Here is a 13,771-nt window from a genome sequence, read left to right as displayed (position 1 = left end):
GACTCCCCGTTTACATTTGGGGCAAGAGGGAGCCCAAGCTCTCTTGCCCCGGCGGCACCCCGACTCCCCGATTACATTCGGGGCAGGAGGGAGCCCAAGCCAACCTGCCCCGCGACCCCCCTGATTATGATCAGACCAGGAGGGAGCCCAAGCCCTCCTGGCCTCTCGCCCCCACCCCCTACAAGATCGGGCAGGAGGGAGCCCAACCCCTCCTGCCCAGGCGGACCCCCTACCCCCACCCTCCACTACAATATGGGCAGGCCATACCTCCTGCCCTCGACACAACCCCCCCCCAATATGACCGCCCCCCCCCCCTGCGCCCCCAATCGCCCCCCCCCCACCGACCCGCAACCCCCTTCCCCCCCTGTCAACCCCACGGGTTTAATGAATACACAGTAGTGTCTGAAGATAATTATTTTAGAAATTATAGTTATAATTTTCAATGATTTTTAAAATAATTTTTAGATATAAGTCATTAATTTACACAAAATAGGGTATAGGGAATATGAGAGGCTTTTTACAGAATCAGTGATTGAAATCTGGAACTGATAAGTCTTAGACTTAAATCTTTTAGCATTTCATCAGTTTCTGAGCAGGTTTCCAAGATCCTTTTTCCTTTCATATATAACTATACACCTTTTATTTGTTATTAAAAGCCATATTTTCATTTCAGCTTTGGCTATTAGTTTGGCTTTCTAATCCATCTTATCTTTTGAGTAGTGTTGTAACTCTTTAAGCTCACCATATTAATTATCCAAAAATTACAAGAGATAAAAATATGAAAAAAATAAAATAAAATCACAGAAGCAACAGGAAGAGTGCAGTGTCTGTGTAGCTCTGGAAAGGAAAACCATTAATGAAATAAAGTCCCAGTGTCTCTTCACATGTCCAGTTTGAGCTACTCCTTTATATTTTAATGAACCATCCATACAAAACATGCACAAGCTTAAGAAACATAATTTATTTCTTCCTTTTATAAAACCAGAGATGTCAATATAGACCTTCTAATAAATACATTTACTTTTAAAATATCCTGATTTCAAGATAATCCTATGTCAGAGTGGCTTCCTGCTTTTCCCGTTATGCTAACTTTAGGCAAAAGGGACCCCAGATGGAATATGTTTCCTACATGACAAGTTAAAGACAGAAATAGTAGCTGAAAATGAAACCTAACACGTTCAGAGAAGTTTTTCACACTCTCCATAAGGATCCTGAAATGAAACATTTAGAAAAGTTTCCGGTGCACGGTGTACTTTGGGCAGCTTGATTTTACATGTACAGCCTGGCATCTATTTCTGAACAGATGAAATTTCAGACATCTGATGAAATATGCCTACTATACAATACAGTATATAGAGAAGGATCAGTATTTAAACTTAGGGAATATATTTGGGGAAAGAAAGGGTAGGAGTTCTTATTCAGATCAACTTACAGATGTATCAAACAGGATAATACTGGAGCTATAAAGAAGGTAAACAAAAATTTCTCCCCTATTTCTTTCACTTTGGAGGGTGTCCTCCAGAATATTGTTTATCAAGCAAGGGAACATGGACAGAGAATGCCTTTATTAATAAAAATGCTTCTAACGCTGTTCTTTCATGGGGAGGAAGAAGTTTTCTTGTACATTGGGTAAGTTATCTTTCCAAATTTTAGTTACCATGCTCGGGTTTTGCAACCTTCTACCAAGAGCACATAAAGTCTGCCTGTGAACAAAAAGTTTGTTTTTTGTAGTCTCTTCTCTGCTTTTACCCTTTCAGCATCCATGGTACACGTGGACAGCAATCTGACCCGGCTGCTCAAGGTCCTTTCACGGACTGTGGGGAAGCTATGGCTTGCAGAGTGCAGGCAGAAGGCTCACAGTATCCTGGCGCGCCAGCAATGCCTGGAGGACCAGGAATTCCAGGCTGCCCGGCCACTCCGGGGGGGCCCCGCTCTCCATCGCGCCCGTCCCTGCCATAGCTGGGCTTGCCAGGTTCACCTGTAAGAAAGAACATATGTTATAGGGAGAAACATTTCATGTACAAGGGAAAAAGAGCACAAATCAATAACACATTCATTAACTAACAAAGGGGACAATGTGTTAAGTGTGTTAAATTTAATGCAGCAACATGTTTTAGCAATAGTCTATGTCAGTGGTTCCCAAACCTGTCCTGGGGGACCCCCAGCCAGTCAGGTTTTCAAGATATCCCTAATGAATATGCATGAGAGAATTTGCATACCTGTCCACTTCCATTATATGCAAATCTCTCTCATGCATATTCATTAGGGATATCTTGAAAACCTGACTGGCTGGGGGTCCCCCAGGACAGGTTTGGGAACCACTGGTCTATGTAAACAGACTTCCGAAACAAAAATATTAATTTGTCACGTGAGAACATATGCAAAGCTGTTTATTACCACTGAAGCGGGTTTAATGCAAATTATGATAAGCAACATGATTCACATCAAACTGTAGGAATGGAAAGGCGACGCCAGGGACTATACCAACTATAGAGCAATCGTCCTGATCCCCACGCCAACAAGGTGCTTCCAAAGATCATTAGAGGCACTTGGGCAACATCTTTGATCGTGAACTTCCTGACTGGATTCTGTAAGAGCAGAGGGACCCGTGATCACATCCAGGGCAGGATTCATTTTTTGAGGGACCCTAGGCACGCAAGTATACTGGGGCCCCCTGGCCCTGCCCCGCCCACACTCCGCCCCATTTATCTGTTTCTTTTCACTTCTTTATTTCCACTTGTATTTCTTTCTTTTTTAATTAAAAACAAAGATTAGCATACCAGTGTACAATTTTTCTTCTATGCAACCCCCAAACATCTCTGAACAAATCCCCCTTCCTTCCCTTCCCACCTACTTACCCAGGACTTTAACTCTGAACCCTTTCAATCTATATATATAAAATCGGAGGTATGTATGTGTGTATGTATGTATGTATGTATGTATGTGTGTGTGTATGTGCCGCGATCACGCAAAAACGGCTTGACCGATTTGAACGAAACTTGGTATGCAGATCCCTCACTACCTGGGGTGATATGTTCTGGGGGTCTCGCGGCCCACCTGCACACGTGGGCGGAGCTACAAACAGAAAATCAGATTTAACCCATTCATGTCAATGGAAAAAATGTAAAAAGCTGCCATCCTCACTGTGACCAATTTGGACGAAACTTGGTATGCAGATCCCTCACTACCTGGGGTGATATGTTCTGGGGGTCTCGCGGCCCACCTGCACACGTGGGCGGAGCTACAAACAGAAAATCAGATTTCACCCATTCATGTCAATGGAAAAAATGTAAAAAGCTGCCATTCTCACTGTAATTCAAAAAAGGCTTGACCGATTTGAACGAAACTTGGTATGCAGATCCCTCACTACCTGGGGTGATATGTTCTGGGGGTCTCGCGGCCCACCTGCACACGTGGGCGGAGCTACAAACAGAAAATCAGATTTAACCCATTCATGTCAATGGAAAAAATGTAAAAAGCTGCCATCCTCACTGTGACCAATTTGGACGAAACTTGGTATGCAGATCCCTCACTACCTGGGGTGATATGTTCTGGGGGTCTCGCGGCCCACCTTCACACGTGGGCGGAGCTACAAACAGAAAATCAGATTTCACCCATTCATGTTAATGGAAACAATGTAAAAAGCTGCCATTCTCACATTACTTCAAAAACGGCTTGACCGATTTGAACGAAACTTGGTATGCAGATCCCTCACTACCTGGGGTAATATGTTCTGGGGTCTCGCGGCCCACCTGACACGTGGGCGGAGCTACAAACATAAATTCAGATTTCACCCATTCATGTCAATGGAAAAAATGTAAAAAGCTGCCATTCTCACAGTAATTCAAAAACGGCTTGACCGATTAGAACGAAACTGGTATGCAGATCCCTCACTACCTGGGGTGATATGTTCTGGGGGTCTCGCGGCCCACCTGCACACATGGGCGGAGCTACAAACAGAAATTCAGATGTCACCCATTCATGTCAATGGAAAAAATGTAAAAAGCTGCCATTCTCACTATAATTCAAAAACGGCTTGACCGATTTGAACTAAACTTGGTATGCAGATCCCTCACTACCTGGGGTGATATGTTCTGGGGGTCTCGCGGCCCACCTGCACACGTGGGCGGAGCTACAAACAGAAAATCAGATTTCACCCATTCATGTCAATGGAAAAAATGTAAAAAGCTGCCATTCTCACAGTAATTCAAAAACGGCTTGACCGATTTGAACGAAACGTGGTATGCAGATCCCTCACTACCTGGGGTGATATGTTCTGGGGGTCTCGCGGCCCACCTGCACACATGGGCGGAGCTACAAACAGAAAATCAGATTTCACCCATTCATGTCAATGGAAAAAATGTAAAAGCTGCCATTCTCACAGTAATTCAAAAACGGCTTGACCGATTTGAACGAAACTTGGTATGCAGATCCCTCACTACCTGGGGTGATATGTTCTGGGGGGTCTCGCGACCCACCTGCACACGTGGGCGGAGCTACAAACAGAAAATCAGATTTCACCCATTCATGTCAATGGAAAAAATGTAAAAAGCTGCCATTCTCACAGTAATTCAAAAACGGCTTGACCGATTTGAACGAAACTTGGTATGCAGATCCCTCACTACCTGGGGTGATATGTTCTGGGGGTCTCGCGGCCCACAACTCTATGTTGCTTGCTCAAGGGTGGATTCACCCAAGAATTTATATGTTCTTGCTCCAGGAGGTGAAACTAAAATTGTTGTTTATAATCACGTTTTGCGTTTGTTGTATTGTATTCATTTTTTCAAATATTTCACATTATAATTTGAATATTGTACTTTTTATTAAGCTGTAAAAAAATAATTTCATTCACCACTATAAAGTATCTTTATTTGAATCCATTTACAGTGTTAATGCTATAATTAAATACCCGTGCAACGCCGGGGCATTAGCTAGTACATATATAAAAGTATTCAAATATATTAGAAAGCACTAAGCCACGAAGTTAAAGGTATCGAGAATTTGAGCTACAAAGAACGCCTCAGAAAACTGGGATTGTTCACCCTCGAGAAGAAAAGACTGCGAGGAGACATGATAGAGACTTTTAAAATACTAAAAGGATTTGACAAAATAGAGCAAGAAACATCGTTATTCACATTGTCAAATGTGACTCGGACAAGAGGTCATGGACTGAAACTGAGGGGCACCAGGCCCAGGACAAATATTAGGAAGTTCTGTTTCGCACAATGAGTGGGGACGCTTGGAACGCTCTCCCTGAGGAGGTCGTGATAGAGACCAGCATTCTGGGATTCAAGAGCAAGTTGGATGCACACCTTCATGCAAATCACATTGGGGGATACGAGTAAACAAGGTTTCTCAGCAGGGAACACCTGGCTTGGCCTCCACGGGTGCGGGTCGCTGGACTGGATGGACCTAGAGTCTGATCCGGCGAAGCCATTTCTTATGTTCTTATGTTATGTTCTTAATACTATCCCAAATATAAGTCTATATTAATAACCAAGTTTACAATGCCTCACTCTACGTCAACCAACTGCAACCCATATGTATGTATAAACAACCAAATCTGTAACTCATCTATAATGTTCCACTCCATGTAAGTTAACCTGTAATGAAACAATAAGGCAAGCAGTCCACCAAAAAATCCAACATGAAACAAAAGAAGATCGGCAGAAAATAAGGAGATTCAAATCAGGTTTATTCAAGGTGCTCCCAAGAACCATGCCCGATGCATTTCCCCAAAGAAGGCTAGCAGAAAACTATGTCTTTCATAAACACAGAACACAGATACACCCTCACCCAGTTTGGAATAAGTAATCACAAACTAAAAATAGAAATATGTTGATAAAGGTTAAACTGAACCGCCAAGAAGCCAAACTGCATACAATGAAACACCACAGAAACAGTGACACATAGCCCCCTAATACTCAGCAAAATATAAATACAGCAGATGTAAATTTAAAGAACCTGACAAACAATCACCACTTGACAAATTACCAAATAGAAATAAAATAAAAATTAGAATACCATGTTATTGGACTAATTCATTTTTAAATTAACTTTCAGAGGCCATAGCCTCCTTCAGGTCAATATAGTATACTGCTTTTACATTATACAGTAGTACCTTGGTTTACGAGCATAATTCGTTCCAGAAGCATGCTCTTAAACCAAAATACTCATATATCAAAGCGAGTTTCCCCATACTTGATACGTTCCCACCCACCCCACCCCCCGAGGCCAGTGGCGCTGCTCTACCCCCCCCCCCGAGAACCGGCATTACTCTCCCCGAAGGCCCCCCCCCCCGCAATCCGGCACCTTCCCCCCTGCGATCCGGCATCCTTCCCCCAGCGATCCGGCACACCCCCCACACACACTCGCATCGTACCCCCGTCCCGCCGCGATCTGAAATCCCCCAGACCCACCCGAACATGCTGCTTACCACCATCTGGCCGCTCGGAAAGAGCGTGAACTCGCAGGCCTTGAGCATGCGCAGATGCTCAAGGCCCAGCAAAGAAGAGGACGAAGATCTTCGGGCACCGGCACCAACACACAGGACATGCCGGTGCCGGTGGCCAGATGGGGGTAAGCAGCGTGTTTGGGTGGGTCTGGGAGAATTCAGATCACAGCGGGGGGGGGGGGGGTGCCGGATCGCGGGGGGCTCCGCTCACAAATCGAGGCAAGCTCGGTTTCTGAGTCGCCGATTTTGCGAATGTTTTGCTCGTCTTGCAAAACACTCGCAAACCGGTGCACTCGTAAACCGAGGTACCACTATACTGTACTGACCTGAGAAAGGGGGTTTTAGTCTCTAAAAGTTAGTAGAAAATGAATTAAAATTAGTCCAATAAAAAGATTACCTCATTTTCTGATATAAAAGTTTTATCAATACAACTACAATACTATTTTATTTTAAAGCAACAAAAAAATTTTTTTTTCTACCTTTTGTCGTTTCTGATTTAATCATCTTGTCTTCATTCTCTTCTTTCTAGCCAGCATCTGTCCTCTCTATGTCTTCCATGCAGCATCAGCCCCTTCCATCCACTGCCGTTCTCTCCCCATTCCATATGGCATCTACCCTCTTTCTATACTCCTTCCATAAATTGTCTATCCTGTGCCCCTTCTCTCCTTTGTACATGATTCATTTCAGCTCTGCTACTTTTCCATTTTTCTCTCTCTGTCACCAACCCTCCCCTATGCTCTGGCATCTCTCTCTCTTCTCCTTTCTTTCCTTTCCACCCCACGGTCAGGCAACTTCTCTTCCCTGATGCCCTGGCATCTTTCTCTTTTCTTTTTCTTCAATCTCTCCCTCCCCCTCTGACATCTCCTCCTTCCTTTCCCCCTTCCTTTTAACTTGTTCTGGCATACTTTCCTCCTTCACTCCATGCCCTTGCATCTCTTCCTCCCTTCCCTCTAAGCCCTGGCATCTCCTTTCACTCCCTCCCTCATCTTCCTTCTCCCTCTCTTTCTCTCTCCAGTTGGGTGCAGCAATTCTCTCCCCCTCTGCTACCTTTCCTCCTTCTGTCTCCCAAGGACTGGCGTCATGAACTTCTTTGGGTAGCAGCAGCATTCATAATTTGCTGCTGTTGCCGGCTTTGGCCTTCTTCTCTGTCGGGTCCTGCCTTCATGGAAACAGAAAGTAGGCAGGACCCGGCAGAGAGGAAGGCCTGAAGCCGGCAACAGCAGCGAATTGTAAATGCTGTTGCTGCCTGAAGAAGTTAATGACGCCAGGCCTTCCTTGAAGCATCCGGGGCAGGCCGCTTCTCTCCACTGAACCCTGCTGACGCTCCTATCTCCCCCTCCCATGCGAACCCCACCGACCTGCCTACCGCGAGATAAACGACCGACCGACAAACCTCCTTCCAGCAGCATCGGCAGCCATAGCACTCTAAAGAGGTTGCTTCGCGGCTTTCTCCTGTTGGTGATTCCCTCTGCCTCATCATTGATGAGACAGACAAGGGTGACCCAGTCGACATTGTATATCTGGATTTTCAAAAGACATTCGACAAGGTCCCAAATGAATGACTGCTTTGAAAAACTGCAAGCCATGGAATCGAGGGTGAAATACTCACTTGGATTAAAAATGGTTAGCGGATAGGAAACAGAGTGGGAGTAAATGGATAATACTCAGACTGGAAAAGTGTCATGAGTGGAGTGCCGTAGGGTTCAGTGCTCGGGCCCTTGCTCTTCAATATATTTATAAACGACCTGGAAATTGGTACGATGAGTGAGGTGATTACATTTGCGGGCGATACAAAGTTATTCAGAGTAGTGAAGATACAGAAGGATTACGAAGACCTGCAACGTGACATAAACACGCTCGAGGAGATTTAACGTGGATAAGTGCAAGGTAACAAAAATCTTATACACGTCCGGTGCAGTACTAGGAGAGACCCCCCCAGGAAAGAGACTTGGGAGTACTGGTAGACAAGTAAATGAAGCCGTCCACGCAATGTGCGGCGACGGCAAAAAGGGTGAACAGAATGCTACGAATAATTAAGAAGGGGATCCCAAATAGATCGGAGAAGGTTATCATGGTGCGTCCCCACCTGGAATATTGAGTCCTGCACTGGCTGCCGTACATGAAGAAGGACACTGTACTACTTCAAAGTGTCCAGAGAAGAGCGACTAAAATGGTTAAGGGGCTGGAGAAGTTGCCATACAGTGAGAGATTAGAGAAACTGGGCTTCTTCTTCCTTGAAAAGAGGAGACTGAGAGGGGACATGATCGAACATTCAAGGTAATGAAGGGAATAGACAAAACAAAATTCATACTTCTCGAAAAAAATAAAACCCCAACCATAACAAACCTAGTAATAAACTAAATCACATACCCCATTCAAGCCACTTCTGGGAATGATGATATGCTGCACCATGCAACCACAAATCAACAAAACAATACAGAAATCATTCGCGGTCATGAGAAACCTAAGGCAAGTTTGAAAATTCTTTGACAGAAAACAATTCCAGCTCATGGTCCAGTCCCTATCCTAGGTCTCCTTGAATACTGCAACATAGTATATCTCCCCTGCCCAGCAACAATGATAAAACAAGTACAAACAGTACATAACACAGCCCTGAGACTAATCTCTTCACTAAGAAAACACGACCACATCACTGAGGCATGCCTTGACTCACACTGCTCCCAATTCAAGCAAGAATACTATTTAAATTCTACTGTTTATTATTTAAATCCATAAATGGTGACAGCCCAGCCTACTTGAACAACTGCCTAATCCAAACTACCACAACCAGACATAGGAGAACCCAGACACCATTCACATACCCTCCAATCAGAGACATCAAACAGAAAAAATTATACGATGGCCTTCTAGCCACACAGGCAGCAAAACTAGACCACCAGCTCTCCAATCTACTAATCGTGACCCCAGACTAGTGCTGCCCGATTCATGATTTGAATCGATTCACTTCAGATGAATCGATTTGAATCAATTTGGTTTGGCAAAAAATCGAACTCACCGAATGAAGACCCATTCACGGGGTTCATGATTTCCCTCTGCCGCTGCCACCCGCCGGAGTTCTCCCCATCTAAAGTAACTTCCGGGTTTGTGAAACCGGAAGTTACATCAGAAGGACTTGGAAGTGCCGAGCGGACGTCGTGCTGGCTCTCTCCTTCGCGCCACGAAAACATTTCTCCTCTCCTCCACGCGATTCCCACTATAAGTTTGAGAATCGGGCAGGGGGTTGGGGAAGCTTAGAATCAGGTAGAGAGGCTGGGGAAGCTGAGAATCAAGTAGGGAAGCTGGGGAAGCTCAGAATAGGGCAGGGGGCTGGGGAAAATTAGAATCATGCTGGGGAAGCTGAGAATCGAGCAGGGGGGCTGGGGAAATTTAGAACCAGGCTGGGGAAGCTGAGAATCGGGCAGGGGGGCTGGGGAAGCTAAGAATCGGGCAGGGGGGCTGGGGAAACTGAGAATTGGGCAGGGGGGCTAGGGAAGCTAAGAATTGGGCAGGGGGCTGGGGAAGCTGAGAATCAGGCAGGGGGGCTGGGGAAGCTGAGAATCGGGCTGGGGAAGCTAAGAATCAGGGTGGGGAAACTAAGAATTGGACAGGGGTGCTGGGGAAGCTGAGAATTGGGCAGGGGGGCTGGGGAAGCTAAGAATTGGGCAGGGGGCTGGGGAAGCTGAGAATCAGGCAGGGGGGCTGGGGAAGCTGAGAATCGGGCTGGGGAAGCTAAGAATCAGGGTGGGGAAACTAAGAATTGGACAGGGGTGCTGGGGAAGCTGAGAATCGGGCAGGGGGGCTGGGGAAGTTAAGAATCGGGTAGGGGGCTAGAGAAGCTGAGAATCGGGCTGCCCGATTCACGATTCAAATTGATTTACACGACAAAAAAATTGGCCTCCCGATTCGTTAACTGACCCTTCCCCCTAAAGCAGGAGCGGCAGCACTGCCTCTTGCTGGCCTACCGCTCCTGCTTTAGAGGGCAAGTGGGGAGGGTCAGTCGGGAAGTGGCTTCCCCGCTGGTGTCCGGCTTCCCCGCATCAATTTACCTAATTTTAGCAGCCTGCCCTGCAGAAAATCGCTGGCTCTAGTGATCTTCGTAAGCTGCCATACGTCATCCAAGTTGTCTTCTCTGCCATGGTCCCGCCCCTTCTCTGACATCAGAGGAGGGGCGGAACCGCGGCAGAGAGAAGACAACTTGGACGACGGATGGTAGCTTGCAAAGATCGCTAGAGCCAGCAATCTTCTGCAGGGCAGGCTGCTGAAATTAGGTAAATTGAATACGCAGGCCTTCAGAGTGGTGCAGATGTTCAGGGAAGGGGGCCCTGGTGTAGAAGTACACAGAGGGAGGGAGGGAAGGGGGAGTTCAAAGAGACATGCATATGCCAGACTTTGGGGGAAGAAATAAGGGGTCTAAAAACAGAGGAGAGGGAGAGAGATGGTGGACAATGGGATTTAGGGATGAAAGTTACAGAAAAGGAGAGATGCTGGTTGAAAGGGTAGTTGAGAAAAGGTGGATCTGTAGATGGAGATGAAAAAAAGGAAAGATGCCAGACCTCCAGGGGAGGGAAGGGAAATGGAAGGGGAAGACAGAGATGGCAGATGGATGGTTAGCACAGAGAGAGAAGAAAGAAGGAGACCCTGGCAAGCAAGCTATCAGAAGACAACCAGAGCCTGGGACCAACAAGATTTGAACAATGACCAGACAACAAAAGGTAGAAAAAATAATTTTATTTTCTGTTTTGTGATTACAATATGTCAGATTTGAAACGTGTATCCTGCCAGAGTTGGTGTTAGACTGCAAATGTGAGCTAGGATTTAACAGAGAGGAAAAGTTTTGTTTGTTTATTTTGTTTACACCACAGCGCCAGTGTGATTAGGAGAAGGCAAAGAGGCTATAAAATAAACCCACCAGGATGTTTGAAAAAAAACACCCAATTGGGCAGGAAAATCGAATCGAATCGAAAAATCGATTCAGTAGGCTGAATCGAATCAATTTTTTTTTCCTGAATCGGGCAGCACTACCCCAGACTACAAAACTTTCAGAAAAGAAATAAAAACCCTGCTATTCAAGAAATCCATGAAGACTAACTAACACTTTATTAATCATTACAATCCTCTGAAGCAACCTGCTCTACTCTGTAACACCTCTGGACATGTCCAAAAATCCTCTTCTGTAATCTGCCTTGAACTGCAAGGTAATGGCGGAATAAAAATCACTAATGTAATGCAATGTAATGTAGATAAGAACAGGTTGTTCACCCTCTCCAAGGTAGAGAGAATGAGGGGGCACTCTCTAAAGTTAAAAGGGGATAGATTCCGTACAAACGTAAGGAAGTTCTTCTTCACCCAGAGAGTGGTAGAAATCTGGAATGTTCTTTCGGAGGCTGTTATAGGGGAAAGCACCCTCCAGGGATTCAAGACATAGACAAGTTCCTGCTGAACCGGAACGTACGCAGGTAAGGCTAGACTCAATCAGGGCACTGGTCTTTGACCTAAGGGCTGCCACGTGAGCGGACTGCTAGGCACGATGGACCACCTGACTGACCCAGCAGCGGCAATTCTTATGTTCTTATATTCTTACTGGAGCATTGGAGAACAGCGGATGTGGTCCCTCTCCACAAAAGTGGAAGTAAGGAAGAGGTTGGGAACTACAGGCAAATCTCACTTCTGTGGTAAGAAATTCATGATTATGCTTTTAAAACAGAGAATAGTTCAGTTTCTAGAATTCAGTGGATTGGAGGACCTGTGGCAATATAGATTCACTAGAAGTAGGTTTTGTCAGACAAATCTGATCAATTTCTTTGACTTGGTGACCAGAGATTTGGATAAAGGGCTAGTGCTAGATATGGTATATTTAGATTTTAGTAAAGACTTTGACTGTTCCACACAGGCGTCTAATAAATAAACTATGTGCCCTCGGAATGGGCCCCAAAGTGACAGACTGGGTCAGTACTTGGTTGAGTGGAAGGCGACAGAGTAGTAGTCAAAGGAGGTCATTCTCAGGAAAGGGATGTTAACCAGTGGTGTACCCACAGGTTCGATTCTTGGGCCTATTCTTTTTATTTGTAAGCGATATTGCTGAAGGGCTGTCTGGTAAGATTTGCTTCTTTGAGATGATATCAAAATCTGTAACAGAGTATCCATCCCAGATGGTATGGATAACATGAGGAAGTACATAATGAAGCTTGAGGAATGGTCTGAAATTTGGCAGCTAAGATTTAATGCTAAGAAATACAAGGTCTTGCATTTAGGCTACAAAAACCCAAGGGAATAGTACAGTTTGGGAGATGAAGAACTTTTATGCATGAAAGAGGAGTGGGTATGATAGTATGTGATAAGCTTCAAAACCCACTATACCCACTTGTCTACATACAACCCCAATAGCCTTTATGGCTGCAGGTGCCCCTTATATGGTAGGCTCACATTTTCCACCATGAATGGATTGTTTAGAGTGGCTTATGGACCTGGGTCCTCCTTTCTATGGTTCAGTAGCCCACCCCCCCAGATTACTTAAGCCACCTCTGTGCAGCTCTACTAGGCTTTCCTATGCCAGGTGCTGATGTTCCAGAGGCAATTATGTACATTTTTATTTTGAATTTTGTGGGGGTGTGAAGGGGAGAGTGTGTGGGGGTGTTTCTACTCCCCAAGTGCATCATAGGAAACAAGAGTATTCTACTGAACACTCAAAGAATAGTCAACATTTGTATTCATTTAAAAGATTAGTCATTAATAATGGTGTACCCTGGTTGCATAGATCTCATTTTCAATACAACCAAATTATCGGTACTTACTGTATATATCCACTTTCCTATTTAAGAAAAATATCAGTTTTTAGTTTGCAGAATGAAGTATGAAATGTTTTTATCTGCAAAAGTGTGAACGCAATCGTTAAAAAAACAAAAAAATGATAATCTATATATATATATATAAAATCGGAGGTATGTATGTATGTATGTATGTGCCGCGATCACGCAAAAACGGCTTGACTGATTTGAACGAAACTTGGTATGCAGATCCCTCACTACCTGGGATGATATGTTCTGGGGGTCTCGCGGCCCACCTGCACACGTGGGCGGAGCTACAAACAGAAATTCAGATTTCACCCATTCATGTCAATGGAAAAAATGTAAAAAGCTGCCATTCTCACTGTAATTCAAAAACGGCTTGACCGATTTGAACGAAACTTGGTATGCAGATCCCTCACTACCTGGGGTGATATGTTCTGGGGGTCTCGCGGCCCACCTGCACACTTGGGCGGAGCTACAAACAGAAAATCAGATTTCACCCATTCATGTCAATGGAAAAAATGTAAAAAGC

At 45.0% G+C, this 13,771-nt stretch overlaps 1 protein-coding gene across 2 annotated transcripts in view; it reads right to left on the bottom strand.

The window, feature by feature from the left end:
• Positions 1 to 887: 887 nt before the first annotated feature.
• Positions 888 to 13,771, bottom strand: part of COL9A1 (collagen type IX alpha 1 chain) — a 215,014-nt gene continuing 202,130 nt past the window's right edge. For both annotated transcript variants that reach the window (XM_033937800.1, XM_033937801.1), the window contains exon 38: positions 888 to 1,978. In XM_033937800.1, the coding sequence (XP_033793691.1) occupies positions 1,797 to 1,978 (182 nt within the window). In that variant the 3' untranslated portion in view covers positions 888 to 1,796. The remainder of the gene's footprint in view (positions 1,979 to 13,771) is intronic.

The sequence above is a fragment of the Geotrypetes seraphini genome, chromosome 3 (assembly GCF_902459505.1).
Source record: "Geotrypetes seraphini chromosome 3, aGeoSer1.1, whole genome shotgun sequence".
Classification (NCBI taxonomy): domain Eukaryota; kingdom Metazoa; phylum Chordata; class Amphibia; order Gymnophiona; family Dermophiidae; genus Geotrypetes; species Geotrypetes seraphini.
This window is presented reverse-complemented; position numbering and strand designations above follow the sequence as displayed.